Source organism: Dermacentor variabilis, chromosome 7 (genome assembly GCF_050947875.1).
Source record: "Dermacentor variabilis isolate Ectoservices chromosome 7, ASM5094787v1, whole genome shotgun sequence".
NCBI classification, from domain to species: Eukaryota; Metazoa; Arthropoda; class Arachnida; order Ixodida; family Ixodidae; genus Dermacentor; species Dermacentor variabilis.
The window spans coordinates 54103757-54119145 of NC_134574.1; the positions used below are offsets into that span (position 1 = coordinate 54103757).

Here is a 15389-nt window from a genome sequence, read left to right on the forward strand (position 1 = left end):
TTCTCAGGAATCAAGGACTAACAAAAGGTGCTCGAAACAATTGCAATATTAGTTGTATGACATTCTTGTAGTTATCGGGGCTCAATGAACACATCTATTAAGCACACTGCAATATTTACATTTAAAATGATAAGGCAGTATACAATCACATGTGTGCTAGTGTCCAATCATTCAACCCACTCATTATCTTTAAATTAGGCGCTCAAATACTGTCATGAGAAACCAAACTATGGCTCAGAATCTATGGCTCAGAACTATGGCCACAGAATCTTATTCTACAATTTCCTTTGGCAACGCATTTCATATTTCGATTGCCCACGGGAAATATGAATATCTAAACGTGTCGCACTGTGTCGGGTACTGCCCGATGTGTTTATTATGACAGGTTCTATTGGAGTGTCGGTGTGGCGGCTGTATGTAATCTCGCTTATTTATATTAATATTGTCATTACATAGCATAAAAAAACTTCATGACAGCCACATGACGCCGACAAACAAGGGTAGGCAGTGCTGCTTTATTTCTAAGAGCACTTACGCTTTCGTGTCGAGAATACATAGAGTATATAAATCACAACGATCTATTTTGAGTACTTTCTAATTTCTGCGTGAGTCCTTTCTGGTACGGGTTCCATACTATGCTATCATACTCAAGAATTGACTTTACTAAAGTTTTATATGCTGTTAGTTTCACATAGGATGGTGCTGCAGGTAATTTTCTTCGCAAGAAACTGAGTGTTCGGAAGAACTTCGTAATGTAAACATAGGTATTCCATTTTAACGCACTTGTAAAGGTTATGTCTAAATATTTTACTGTGTCACTTTGTATTAAATAGTTTCCCATTAATGTATAATTGAACCTAAAGATTGCATTTCTATGAGTTATGGCCATATACTGTGTTTTCTTAAGATTAATTTCCATTCCCCACATGTCACACCAGCGGGCTACATTGCTTAGTGCAGTATTTAGTCTAAGCTGGTCATCGATTCCTTGCACGCATGTATAAATTACCAGGTCATCGGCGAAGAGCCGCAACTTTACTCCATTTTCTGCACAACCAGCAATGTCATTAACATATATGAGAAGTATTAATGGTCCCAATGCGGACCCATGTGGTACCCCTGAATAAACTTCGAGTTTGTCCAAGTTATAATTAATTATGGTAACATACTGAGTTCGATTTGACAGATAGGCTGCTGTCCATTCTACTATATTTTGTTCAATTCCGTTAGACTTTATTTTCTCGATTAGTTTACAGTGCATGACGCGATCATAACAGCTCAGTTTGTTCGAAAGGACTAGCCACAATAACAAACACAAATCCACACAACAATGACGGTTATTGTCGGTCGGCATTAGGCGTCTGATCGACTTGACCCAGCGACACGAGCAACGATATTCATTAAGATCAAATGCAAGCTATAGCACTCACTTAGGCGTTCAAGGAGTCCTTTTACATCTTCGATAAGATTCCGCATCAAGTACTGGGCGGTGTCCTCAGGTCTTGTAGTATTGCCATAGCCACGCAAGTCTGGTGCAACAACACTTTAGCGAAAGAAATAGAAAAGAGATGTTGAACTGGAATGAACGACGTAAATAATGATGTAACAAACGCAAGAACCGCGATGAGCCTACTGGCGCTTTCAGATCAAAATTAAGAGGGAAAGCTCAAATATATGAAACAAAGCACCAAGATGCAGTCTCAATGTTAGTGTTAACGTAATCTGCATTGTAAAAAAAAATTCGGTAGTCAGTCTCGTAGTGGACATTGTTCAAAAGAATCACTTCTTGAGCAACTGCGTGTGCAGTCTTGTGGAGCATCACGGATGATTTTCATAACTTTAGCATTCTTTTAAAGTCTCTTGTTCTTTTCTTTCATTTAATATCCACGCTCGGCAGTACTGTTTGTTGGTATTGCCGTGTTGTATTTTTAATCGCTTCCTTCTTTCTGAAAGCGGGATGGCATTGTGCTGCTTCCTGCGGCAGTTGGCAGCATGTTTGTTCTCTTTCACAGTATTATGTTGACATGGCGGTACATCATGTATTCGTGAATGATATTGTGGAATCTGTTTAGGGACGGATGGCGCCTGTGGCGAAGCGTTACTCGGCGATTTTTAAAGGTTAAGTGTCAAACTATCTGGATTTTTTTTTAAAACACGGAAGTGAACGCGGAGCTACTTCGTCCGACATTGTTGTCGTCGTCCGCGGAGCTACCTCGCCCGACGTCTGACGTCCAGACGTCGCGAAACCATTTGCACCGCTCGAGTACTGTTCTGAGGCTATGTGTTGCCTCGCGATCTGCGCTTGAAATCTTGGTTGAATTTCTCTCGGTTTTACGGCCTTCGTTCGTGAGAAACTTCATTACACTGCGTCATTCCACATTTGTATAACAGGTTCCTCATACATATTGCTTAACACGTCCCGTTCCGGTGCGAACTCGCACCGTGGCGTGATATAACAGTGTGCTACAGAAGGGGTCAGTCTGTTCAGGAGCGGTGCTCCGTGCATTGCCGTGAAGCGGCCGGCGTGGAATTGTCCGGCACTTGAAAGAGGCGATCGCCATCCCACGCGACAGCAGAGTCGTCGCCCACATCCGTGGCTCATTCCTGCTATTGTTAGTTCTCCCGGTTGTCCGCGGGTCGCGTGTGTGCTTCGTAGTTTTTGTTGTTCGCGATATTTTGTTGCTGTAGATTACGTAGTTTAAATGACATAGTCGGTTAAGATAAACGCTTGGTTCCCCCGAGTTAATCCAAATTTAATTGTTCCCAGCGCTTGCCACCACATTATAAAAAGCTGCCTGCGCGTAATTATTTTCTTAACTATTATATAATTTTAACCTTCGAACTACCTAAATATTTACTCAAATAAACAAAATGGTTATAAATTATTCCCAGTGAATTAATTATTCTCGTAATAACAAAATAGCTAGTGCGAATAATTATTACCAGAGTTATTAATAATTCGGAAATTATTTTTGCTAAATTCAATACATTTTTATCCTGTTACGTTTAGAAATGAAGTAAGCAGTCTTTCTATCTAGTGTTTCTGTATTGCTTGAGTGGTATCTACATAGGAAAGAGCAGGATTTCCTTGATATATTTTTTCATGAGCGGCAAGTAACTGTAATAATAGCAAGTCCATTTCCAGGGTTCTTGATTTTCTGCAGCCTTACAATGCACAAGCAACAGTTGTCATTAACAACGCTAACTATCGTGCAACCTATGATTTAATACTGTTAAACGTTACGTAACCAGCTGAATACCGCTCCTTTTCGATATGCTTATCCTTTCCTAGCCTCTTCACGTAATACTCCACATCGGAGGTGGAGTATTACAACAAGCCTTCAACAAACGTTCACAAGCGCAACCGGCGCAAGAAGCGGTCGTTTCTGAGCGTGTTGAAGGAAATAAGAAGCGCGCGGTGTGAGACGCCTGATAGTTGCCATGGCGCTGTTCCTCCTGCTCAGAAACAGTGGCCATGCGTCCTACGTTGCGGCAACATGTCGTACAAAACACCGTCCAAAGATTCAAAACTTAACGCTAAGCCTTGATATCGCTGTCACTACCTCGCTCCTTCTGGCGAAACTGCCAACCATTTTTTTAGAGTCCCTATCTTGTAATGATGATTTTCTTTTCTTTTTATTAAGGCCCGTTCGTGGATGGCTTAAGCCACGCCCCCGATATCGCCGGTATGTAAATCTCTGATGGAAAAGTGATCAGAAATAAGTAAACTGCGAGGAAAAGAATTCTTTAAAAAACATGGACGCAAGTATAAAGTCCACATTTGCGGATGCAGCAACTCTCTTAGGAAAACGTACAAAGCTGAATGCAGACCTGCCAAATTTTGAACTTTAGAATTCGTAATATCCCGCGAACACGACACTGAGACATGCAGGGAAGAACCGGTTGGTTGCACGGTATTCTTCAAAGGTTGCTGTGAGAATGGGCTTGTAAGGCATGTCGTGGGGATACCCGGCAGGACCTGAAGGAACTGCAGTCATTTTAATCATTGATGGAGGAGATATTATACTTAAACCCTGCGGCCCTTTATACACAATGCCTGACAACTTCAATTGTACCAGAGAGCTGGAAGAAAATAAAAATTATACTAATCCATAAGAAGGGATAGGTTAAAGAATTAAGAATTGCAGGCCCATTAGCTTGCTTTCAATAATGTATGTTATATTGACCAAGATAATTTCCAATATTATCAGTGCAACACTTAACTTCAGTGAACCAAGGCATCAGGCTGGCTTAAGGAAGGGATATTCGAAAATAGATCACATCCATGTCATCGATCAGATAATTGAGCAATCAACCTCTCTATAATGCTTTCATAGATTACGACAATCAATTTGAGTAAAGATACCAGCAGTAATGTAGGCATTGCCAAATCAAGGAGTACAGGAGGCATACGTGAATATCGTTAGCAATATCTACACAGATACGAAAACTTAGACGAAGTATTTCAGTTATTACACTGCGACGGCTGACGAGTAAGGATCAAAGGCGAACATCTCAGTAACCTTTCGTTTGCAGATGACATTGATTTGTTCAACATACACTGCGGATGAATTGCAACAGATGATTGACGGTGACCTTAACTGAGAAAGTGAAGAGTAGTGTTGAAGATTATTATGCAGAAAACAAAGGTATGCTCAACAGACTTACAGCGAAACGAGAATTCATGATCACCAGTCACGGCAGGAATATGTTTAGCTAGGCCGATTGCTCACAGGGGACCTTGATGATGATGAGTAAATTTCCATAAGAATAAAAATGGGTTAGAGAGCATACTGCAAGCATTACCAAAACCTGTGCTCGACCAAACCACTGTCGTTGAAACGAAACGTGTGCAATCATTGCCTTCTACTTTCAATATATTAGGCAGAAAATTGGAGAATAACAAAGAAGCTAGAGACCCATTTGTGGACCGTGCAAAGAGTGATGAAAAGAAAAAAAAAGTTAAGCGTTACGTTAAGGTACAGGAAAAGAGCGGTGTGAATCAGAGAGCGAACGGTGATAGCCGATATTCTAGTTGACAATAAGAGAAAAAAATGGAACTAGTCATGTAATGCGTAGGGCAGATAACCGGTGGACCATAAGAGTTGCAGAATGCGTACCAAGGGAAAGTAAGCGCAAAGGTGTGGCGATGAAATTAGGAAATTTGGAGCCGCAAGTTTGAATGAGCTCATTTAAGACTGGAATAATCGAAGACCTATTGGTCCTGCAGTGGACATAAAAACATTTTGATGATGAATGATCAGCCCCTTTTGATGGATGCACGCCCTTTTTTAACGATAATTTTGTTTTAGACATAGCAAACAAGCAGCAGAAAACATGGAAGAGCAGAGAGAGAGAGAGATGCAAATGAGAGGAAGGCAGGGAGGTTAACCAGACTTAAAACGTCCGGTTTGCTACCCTGCACTAGGGGAAGGGAAAGGGGAAGTAAAGACGGAAAGAAGAGCGTAACAAAAATAAAAGCAAAAAAAGATGAAAAGGGACGAAATGGGGTCATTACAGTCTTTCTAAAAGGCCACTGTCACGTAGAAAAGTCAACAGAGCCTTGACCGACTTTTGCTGCGACAACAGTTCACGTCGGCATTCCAAAACTGACTGTTCTGAAAGTGGCCTGTCGTCAAGGCGTGCCAACGCGGCCGCTAGTGACAGCCGGTGCGCGCTGTATCCAGGACAGTGGCAAAGCACGTGTTCGATAGTCTCTTCGCCACCGCAGTGTCTGCAAGCCGCGCTGTCGTCCATACCGACTCGGAAGGCGAAGGATCTTGTGTAGGCGACACCAAGCCACAGTCGGCAAAGTACTGCTGTTTCGAGTCGAGAGAGTCCAGGTGGGGGTCGAAGTCGAAGGGATGGGTCCAGTCGGTGTAGACGTGTATGTTTTAAGCTGGGTGTGTTCCATAAAGTTTTGATGGCTTCATTTGCAAGCACACGAATTTTCGTTGCAGCGTCTGTTCTTGAGAATGGAATGGAGTCTTGCAAGCCATCCTCGTGTGCAGATCGTGCTGCTGCGTCGGCTTGTTCATTGCCCATTATGCCACAGTGGCTTGGAATCCACTGCAACGTGATGTCGTGTCCTTGCTCGACGAGGTGGTGAAGCAGCAGTCTGATTTCCATAACTAGTTGTTCGTGGGGTCCTCGGCGTAAGGCAGAAACCAAACAATGAAGAGGAGCCTTGGAGTCAGTGAACACGCTCCATTTCTTGGGTAGTTCTTCAGAAATTACACGAAGTGCACAACGAATAGCAGCAAGCTCCGCGGCAGCCGATGAAGTCTGGTGAGATAGTCGAATTTTTATGGTGGAAGGTTTTGCAGGAAAGATCACCGACCCAGCAGACCCATTCACCGTGGTTGAAGCGTCAGTATAAAGATGATGATGCTCGTTGTACGTCTCGTACAGCAAGAGCAGTGAAAGCTGCTTGAGTGCTGGAGACGAGAGTTGAGCTTTTGTTTGTAATCCTGGTACCATTAGTCGAACATTTGCTTGAGCCAAGCACCATGGTGTAAACGGAACTTTCGCTGGAGCTGTATAACCTGATGGAAGGTAAGCACGATAAGGCAGGACTGTTTCACAAAAGGAAGCACGTGGTCGATCCTCTGGCAGTGAGGCTAGATGATGGGCAGGAGCTCGAGCAGGGTGTCTTACGTGTGCTCTGAGCGCTTCCAGGACTATATGGGTCTAGTCTGGGAAATCGTGTGCAATGGCAATTGTTTCAGCCGTTGACGAACACCGCGGCAATCCAAAACACACTCTAAGTGCCTGGGCGTGGACGCTTTCGAGTGCACGGATATTACTTCTGCAGGTGTTGGTCAGCACAGGCAAGCTGTATCGCAAATACCCAAGAAAGAGTGTCCTGTACAGTTGCATCATTGCATGTACTGAAGTACCCCAGACATTTCCTCCAAGAAACTTAAACACATTAGAGATATCCGTCAGGCGCTTCTTTGGGTAGGCCACATGAGGACTCCAGCAGAGGTCACGATCAATTATTACGCCTAAGAATCGGTGCGTCCTGACATAAGGTATGCTTTGACCATCGATAGAGACATCGTATGATCTCATTGGCTTTCGGCTAAACGCGACCAATGCGCATTTTGCTGGCGAGATCTTGAGGCCTTGTTCATTTAGGTACGCCGATGTTGACGTGGCAGCTTTTTGAAGCCTGGCGCGTACTTGCGGCCGTGTCACACCAGATGCCCAGACGCAGATGTCATCGGCATACATTGATATTTTAACTGTGTTCGGAAGTCGTTCCACGAGACCAATGAGTACAAGGTTGAAAAGTGTGGGACTCAAGACACCGCCTTGTGGGACTCCATGGTGCGTATAGTATTGCGAGGTTGGGTCAGCTTCAGTGTTAAGAGAGAACGCCTATGTAAATAACTGCGAGTCCAACGATATAACGGACCGCCCAGGCCCACCGATTCCAATGCTTCAAGTATGGCGTCATGAAGAACGTTGTCGTAGGCTCCCTTTATGTCTAAGAACATTGCGACAGATAACCTCTTACACGTCTTTTGGTGTTGAACATAGGTGACCAGATCGATAACATTGTCGATAGAACATCGGTGACGTCGAAAACCAGCCATGGCGTCCGGGTAGATTTCGTAATGTTCAAGGTACCACTCAAGTCTGGCGAGAATCATGCGCTCCATCACCTTCCCAACGCAACTTGCCAGCGCAATTGGTCGGTATGAGGTAATCTCTAAGGAAGACTTGCCAGGCTTAAGAAGCGGTACCAGGCGGCTGATCTTCCTATCTTGGGGAATTTTGCTCTCCTGCCAGGACTCGTTATAGATATTAAGGAGTGCTCTTCGTGCCCGTTCACCAAGGTGACATAGCATGCGGTAAGATATGCCATCCGGACCAGGCGACGACGACCGATTACATAGGGCGAGCGCCGCGTCAAGCTCTTGCGTCGTGAATAGCAGATCCATGCGTGAATCTCGTGAATCTGGAATACGGTTCAATGTAAGCGAATCTGTACGAGTTGGCTGGCCCGCAATCATAGCACAGAAGTATTCCGCCACATCAATGTCTTGTCGGCGCTGGAATAGTGCCAGGGCCTTAAACGGGAAACGCTGTTCCGGAACAGAACGTAGACCTCGCACAGTTCTCCATATTTGAGATAGCGGTTTGCGGGGATCTAGCGACGCACAAAATTTCGACCACCGCTGAACCTCTTGTTTGTCCATGCGGCGTTGTATCTTCTTTTGAATTCGCCTGGCTGTTCTTAGATCCTGAATTGACTTAGTGCGTCGATATCTTCTTTCGGCACGACGGCGAATCGCCCGAAGCCGCTCCAATTCCAGGTCAAATTCAGAATACCTTGGAGAACACGTGAGTGTGCGCGTGGCTGTCTGTGCCGTTTCCTTGATAGCTTGTTGAAGTCCACAAGAGAGGCCTTTGTGACAAGCGTCCTCAATGTGGGATTTAAAGACAGTCCAATCTATTCTTCGTATCGGGGTGGACGTATACGTGTTAGAGATTCCCTTGATCTTGTGGTAAGTGGGGATGTGGTCACTTCCGTGCGTTTCAATGTCCAAAAACCACTTTACATGTGCGGCGAGGCGGTGGGACACGAACGTCAAATCGAGGCAGCTGCTGTACGTTATTCCCCGCAGAAATGTTGGACTCGCGTCATTCAGCAGGTAGAAACCATTGTTAGAAACTAATGAAGCTAGTCGTCTTCCCGTCGCGTTAACCTTAGAGCTTCCCCAAATGGTATGGTGTGCGTTGAAGTCCCCGGTGATAATCCATGGACCAGGTTGTGTTTTTAAGATGTCTTCTAGCCTTTTCGGGTCAAATTGTCTTGATGGAGACAGATACACCCCCAAGACTGCAAAGGTGACTTTCCTATTTTTAACAGTCATGCACACATATTGATTGTCGTCATGAGGTTGCACCCGTTGGACGACGTAAGTAAGTTCACGGCGAATAAACACGACGACTTTGCTACTTTTGATGTCGCTTGATGAGAATATTGTCTCGTAGCCGGATAGTCTTATTGGATGGGATAATCTTGGTTCACAGATGACAATGATTGGAAATCGGTTAGTGAGAACAAATTGACGAAAATCGGCGATGCGAGCTCTTAGACCTCTCGCGTTCCACTGAAGGATCGACGCTTCTCTGACCTCCTTACGAAATGACTGGTCTTTGTCAGTCATGGCGTCACTCAAGGCTTGCTAGTACGGGGCTCAGCGTGTCAAGCACTTGTAGTCCACTCCGAGCAGATGGAGTGTCAATGCTTGTCAGCATGGCCCTGATGACATTCACAAGGGATCGCAGCACCGGGATCATTTGGCAGTCGACTGTTGAAGTCTCACCAACAGAAGCGGGCTTCGATGGGAGCATCAAGCGGGGAGGCTCCTTAGAAGACTGAGAGCTTGCAAGCGCCGGCCACTCTTTCACGGGGGCAGCGTTTCCCGTCTGAGGCCTCCTTGTGCTCTCGGGCGTTCTATTTGAGGATGATGGCGTTGGCGCAAGCGGTGCACGAACTCCACCCTGTCCTGAGCGTTTTCGTCGATGACGACGTCGACGCCGCATCTTTTCTGAGGCTTCGCTATGGGTTGAGTTATCCCTGACCACTAGCTTCAGAACTTCGAACTCTTTTTTGATTCTTGGGCATTCTTTAGATGTCGCTTCATGGGTGCCTTCACAGTTGCCACACCTAAAGTTGGTTGCACGGCAGAAATCTACAGTGTGTGACTGCGCACACCGGGGGCACATTAGGGAGTTTGCGCAGGCGCCCTTAACATGTCCGATCTTGAAGCACTTGTGGCATTGAAGCGGCTTTTGGACAAACCGCCGTACGACATGTCGGAAGTGACCAACCTTTACGTGTGAAGAGATGGAATCCCCCTTGAACACAATCTTCACACAGCGGCTGTTGCCGAGTCGGCATACGTGTGTGATGACCACTCCTTCGTATGCCGGTTTGATCAGAATTGGCAGGCCCGAGTTCGAAATAGCCAAGTCAACATCGTAGATAACACCTCCAGTGTAGGCCCCATCCATAGGTATGACCGGTCGTACTTTTATGTTCCCCAATTCTGTTATCTGTCGTAGCGTCTCCAGCGTGGTTCCACGGGTTGTGTCGACAGCTAGAACATTCTTTCGTGTGTTCAGCCGGACTTCCTTGATTTCGTTTGGCGCCTTTCCCTCAAGAAAAACAGAGAGAGCTTGCCTGTTCAATACTCGAAGGTTGACGGAAGAATCCACTGGCATGAAGAGGATGGTGTGCGGCCAGCGTTCACTACCTGCCTGCATGGTTGACGTACTCGCTGGTGACGACGCCTTGATAAGCCTCCTTTTAGCCCTTCGGCTCCTCACCGACACGAAGCTGTCCTCGGATGAGTCGTCCCCTGTGATTGAGTAGACCTCTCTGTCTTCGCTGATGCTGGACCAGGTGCCTAGCTTCCTTGAGGAACTTGTCAATGTAGTGATCTGGCCAGACGGGCCGGCAACAGGCTCTGCATCCATGGCCACAGGAGCAGGAGTCTCTCTTGAGCGTTCACTGGTGGTTGAACAGGTGCCTTTCTCATAGAAGAGCTTGCAGTTGCAGACTTCTGGCTGCACGAGCCTGCTGAACGTTCCGCGTCCATCGCCTCAAGCCAGGACGCGGAAAGCGCCCCAGAGACTGATGAAAATTTGACGAAAAACTGGCTAGCTCGCTCTTAGACGAATTAGCGAATTTGCTGCCGCTGGTTTCGCCTGATTTACAAACTTGCATGCATAATCTCGCTCAAAGCAAGTATACGTCAGCCGTCTTTATCGCGAGGATAATTATTTCTTCGTACAACTTGCGACCTCATTCGTTAAATCGTAAATATACTCCACATTCGCCAGTTTTAAGGAAAATTTGGGAGGTTTGGCAGATATGTAAATGGGTTTTATAGCCGCACGCTATAAATGGTGCCGTAGGTTCAAGTACGGGCCTGCAAGTAAACTTTGAAAAAAGACGAATTTTTTTATCTGCAGGGAAGAAGGAATTAGTAAGCTCATTTAGTGCTAATTTAAATATTTACCTCAGACAACTCAAAACAAAGATAAACGAGGTAGCAGAAATTTTCACCTCACCAGGGAATGCGTGTTGGCAGTGTTACAGTATACAGTAGTAATATTGCAACATATAGAGCTCCAGCGTGTCTGCCCCATAAACGAGTGGCTCATTAGGTATCAGGATGCGCTCTAGTTTCAGAAGTAATTTCTTTTAATTAGTTTACCTGACATTCGCTCACTACTCAATATTTCGATCAAAGAGTACCATCCGTTGAACGACGGTGAAGCGCGCAAATTGAAAGTGATCTTTCGGCAATGTTGTCAAGAAAAGCGGTTTTCGTCGATGAAGAATGGATTTTTTTCTTCATCTAATTCTAAGGTTTTTCTTGGTATGTTACTAGGGGGACATATTCTTATTAACACGTTTTTGAATGAGCTTCGAGTTCGTCGACAATGGTCGTGCTGTGCACTTTCATAGTAAGGCTCATCCGTTTAAACACTGTTTCTAGTAAAATCATATCTGCATTGCTGATGCGGGTAATTCTACTGGGACTAAAGTTTTTTTGTTTAGTTCTATCATAAATTTCTCAAAACTACGTCACATATGCGTTAAAAGAAGTCATAAAGATGTCATCCTTACCAAAATTCCTCGCTAAGGCTAGGTATTTGCCTGTTCCAAGAGTACCAAAAGTCGAGAAACCCATGCAGGAAAAGTAACATGGGCCTCGCTGTGTTATTCTCCGTGCATCCCTTTGTCACATAATGAACAGTAATGTTCTGAAAATTGTCCATGCAATTAAAAATTTTGCAGATACCACGCATACATTGTAATATATTTGAAGCGAAGGTTTTGTGAAGCGGTTACGTAACTGCTTTAAAACTAAAAACGATGCGTCCCGTTTTGTTTACAAACAATGCTCAATATAATGAAATGCTGTGCAACGTGTAATTTCATGGAATGTTTACGTACAATAAAGGTCACCACCTTGTGCCATGGAATTTTTTTTTCTTTATCCAATACATCGCTCACAACCTATGACAAAATACAAGCATTATCTATTCCTGGCCATTCACTCAAAATCTACATGTTCTGCAAGATGCCTTTCGTTTGCTCAAAGTTTCTCAGCTGAAAAAATTCATTTTGGTACCATGGCATAGGTGCAAGGGCCATGCCCTCCCACTACAACGTTTTCGGCCGGTACAATCTTCTCGTACTCACGTGAACCCCACGGCAATGCGATGCATAATTTACCCAGAGGGGCATATTCATCGACTGAATATTTAAGTAGACAAAATGCGCAAGAAAAATAGAAAGATGAATCAGAGAAGGTGTGAACTGTATAGTGTGTTTCTAAAAGTGTTATTCGCTAATGAACGAAAACAACTGTTGAATATAACAAGCTAGAGCGACACATTGTTACATGTCAATATAGTGAAGGCTTGAGTGCCTCTTCAGCCGTAGTGGAACATGCCTTGTTCATTCTGGATGATTGGACAAGAACGGACACGCACCAAGTCGAACATATTCTATAGATAAATCAAATACAGTAAAGTAAAGCCAAGAACTTACTAGAAATATAATTCACCACTCTGTTAACAGATCGGTGTACAGTGCTTCACACGTATGTTTAAGCCGACATTATACAGGGCTTCTTTTGTAAGACTTATGGAATTTTTAAAAATCTCCTGTTGCAGATGACATTTCTTGTCATTTAGCTTCAATATTCGAAGAGGCGGGCATTAATAGAACGAAAAATCGGAAATCGGAACGAAATAATATCTTAAATAGTTACTTTACAAACGCGCATTGGGCTGCTAAGCACCACCTTGCGGGATTGAATACTGGCCATGGCGGCCGCATTTCGATGGGGGCGAAATGCGAAAACACCCGTGTACCTAGATTTAGCTGCACGTTAAAGGACCCCGGATCGTCCAGATTTAAGGAGTCACCCACTACGGCGTCCCTCATAGTCAGATCGTGGTTTTGGTGCCTAAAATCCCATAATATTTTTTTTACTTTGCAACACGTATTGCAATTTAGAATTGTAGCTGCTGAGCTTGCAAAACGTATACACTTGAAATGAATTTCCACACTGGCACCGGCTTCGAGATATTATTATCAAAAGTGCAGAACAAAATACATGAGCGTTCTATTGTCTTTCTGCTTCAATGCATAAAAGAGCGTTTTCTTGAGAAAGTAAGTGGAACAATGCATTTTTAGGGCAAGTTTGATGGCGCATATTTCCAAACGGCCGTCAACTTGGAAAGCCATTTCAAGCGGGTATGCCTTGAAAGCTCACCGGCTACAATTCTCAAATTGCAATATGTGCGTTAAGTAATTAAATCGAAAGTTAATTAGTAGATTTCTGTTATCTAGTTTAATGTGTGTTTCAATTTCTCGTGCAAGTAGCGTCCGCCCCTCTGAATGATCCAGCTATCACTAGAATATGTTATCTGCAATAGGCTTTTTTAATTGATAAAACTTAAAAATGATCACCCTGTATCTTCAAGCTTGACGTAGGAGTCATAGTGGGATATGCTCATTATGGCGGATTGGCCAGGAAAGCGCCCCCACCCACAGGCACATACGAAATGGCAGAAATATACGAACAAAATAATGCCTATCCAACGCCCATCTTGAAATGAGCGTGAAACGCTTAATGAAATACTATAAATTTGCCAGCTTCATTCCTGCCTCTTTGGCGTAGAGGAAACTGGCGTGGACGCATGCGTTCTCATACACTCGTATTGCGCAATGTTACACACGTGGCGATTAGCTCAAAGAGTTTGTTAGCGTTTCCACGATAGGAGTCTGCGTGAGGTTGTTGTCTCTAACGTCGGACACACTTGAGAACATATTGATACTGGCACTGAACATTCAACTGCTGTGTGGGAAGCACTGAAAATAAATTCGAGGCTGAATCACACCTTCAATTTGTGGTTGCAAGCAAAGAAGTGTTTGTTCCAAGGTCGTCAAATTGCCTCTCGTGTCCTTGGCCAGAACATTTGATCGTTGTTTTTTAGATTGTCTAGACTTTGCCGGACTCTGTGCCTGAGGACCAAGTGAGAAGTGTGCATGCTCTTCAGGTGCAACCGCAAGATTTGATGGCGATGGCGCTTGGATGCATTTGCTTGCCTGATTTTTTTTGTGTTTTGTGTAAGATGTACTGATCTTCAATTTCTTTTGGTGCTGATTTTATGTGTCATTACCTACGTATTAAAGAAAATGGGAAAACTGTGGCCGAAAAGTTAGAACATTAGGCTGCGGTCCTGAAGTAACGAGGTTCGATTATACCATCGGGCATGTAATGCAATTTTCTTTAGTTTGATCTATTCGGTAGGACATCAACAGCAACCAGTAGCCACAGTGCGACAATTCTGGGAACGTTCGCAAACAGAACTTCGCTTTATAAGTTAACTGAAACAAATTGCTTATTATGATTCACGGAAACATTACCATGACGATGTGCTTCAGACATACTCATGAACCAGTATTATATTTAAGTAGGGGACTGCATTTTTGTTACGTAATACACAGGTGCCAGTACTTGGTCAGCAGACAAGGGCTCCATGATACTTTTATTAGGAGCTGTATATACTTTGTGTATACATCTATAATTATATCCGACGAGATTGCGATCTACCCAGCAGCACCTAGCTCCCAGATGCCACGTCAAAACTGGAAAAGTAGGCGAAAAATGCTTCAATTTAAAGGAAGACCTCAATAAACCTGTTTACTTCCTTTGATGTGTTGGCTCTGCGAAGTCAATTGTTGCAAAAAAATGACCTGGTCACAACTTGCTAGATTGCCACCTTATTTAGACGTGTGTTCATTCCATGCAATCATGTTTTAGGCAACGCTGGGACGGCTCCTGTCAGCTTATTACTCAGCAACTGTACTAGCGTTATTACTCGTCCAGTGCTAGAGACAAGAGCCCTTACAATACCGATCTTGCAATGGATAAGGACCGTTCTTTTTGCATACCTCACGGTCACACCGACTTAAGGAAGTCGGTAGCAGCTTTTATGACGACGTCGTTTTGGCATCAATAGTCAAGTTACTGAGATGTACTGAGCTCTGAGATGAGCGCCTGGTGAACAGGTGCTCATTAAAAAACACGCCACCTGCTTCACTCGGTTGTAGGGGCGTTCTGTACAAGATCCTGTACAAGACGCCCCTCTCTGAGGTGTCAGCGCTTCAGAAAGATTCCCCCCAAAATTTTCGAATGGCGCGAGGAGGAGAAGCTCTGCGCACATGCAGCAGTCACAAGCCACGAATAGTCCAACCCGCAAAAGTGAGGGCCAGTAAACGGTTATTAGCGCCAACGCTTTGCCTGAATGGAAGTTTTGCAGATAAATACGACTGCAAATAC

The 15389-nt window shown here is 44.3% G+C and overlaps 1 protein-coding gene across 2 annotated transcripts in view; it reads right to left on the reverse strand.

The window, feature by feature from the left end:
* Window positions 1-15389, reverse strand: part of LOC142587443 (epoxide hydrolase 2-like) — a 56560-nt gene that overhangs the window by 14497 nt on the left and 26674 nt on the right. The window contains exons 3-4 of one of the 2 annotated variants that reach the window (XM_075698465.1): window positions 11657-11793; window positions 1431-1543 (exon numbers count right to left, since the gene is read on the reverse strand). In XM_075698465.1, coding sequence (XP_075554580.1) covers window positions 1431-1543; window positions 11657-11793 — 250 coding nt within the window. The remainder of the gene's footprint in view (window positions 1-1430; window positions 1544-11656; window positions 11794-15389) is intronic. The other variant, XM_075698466.1, reaches the window with a different exon arrangement.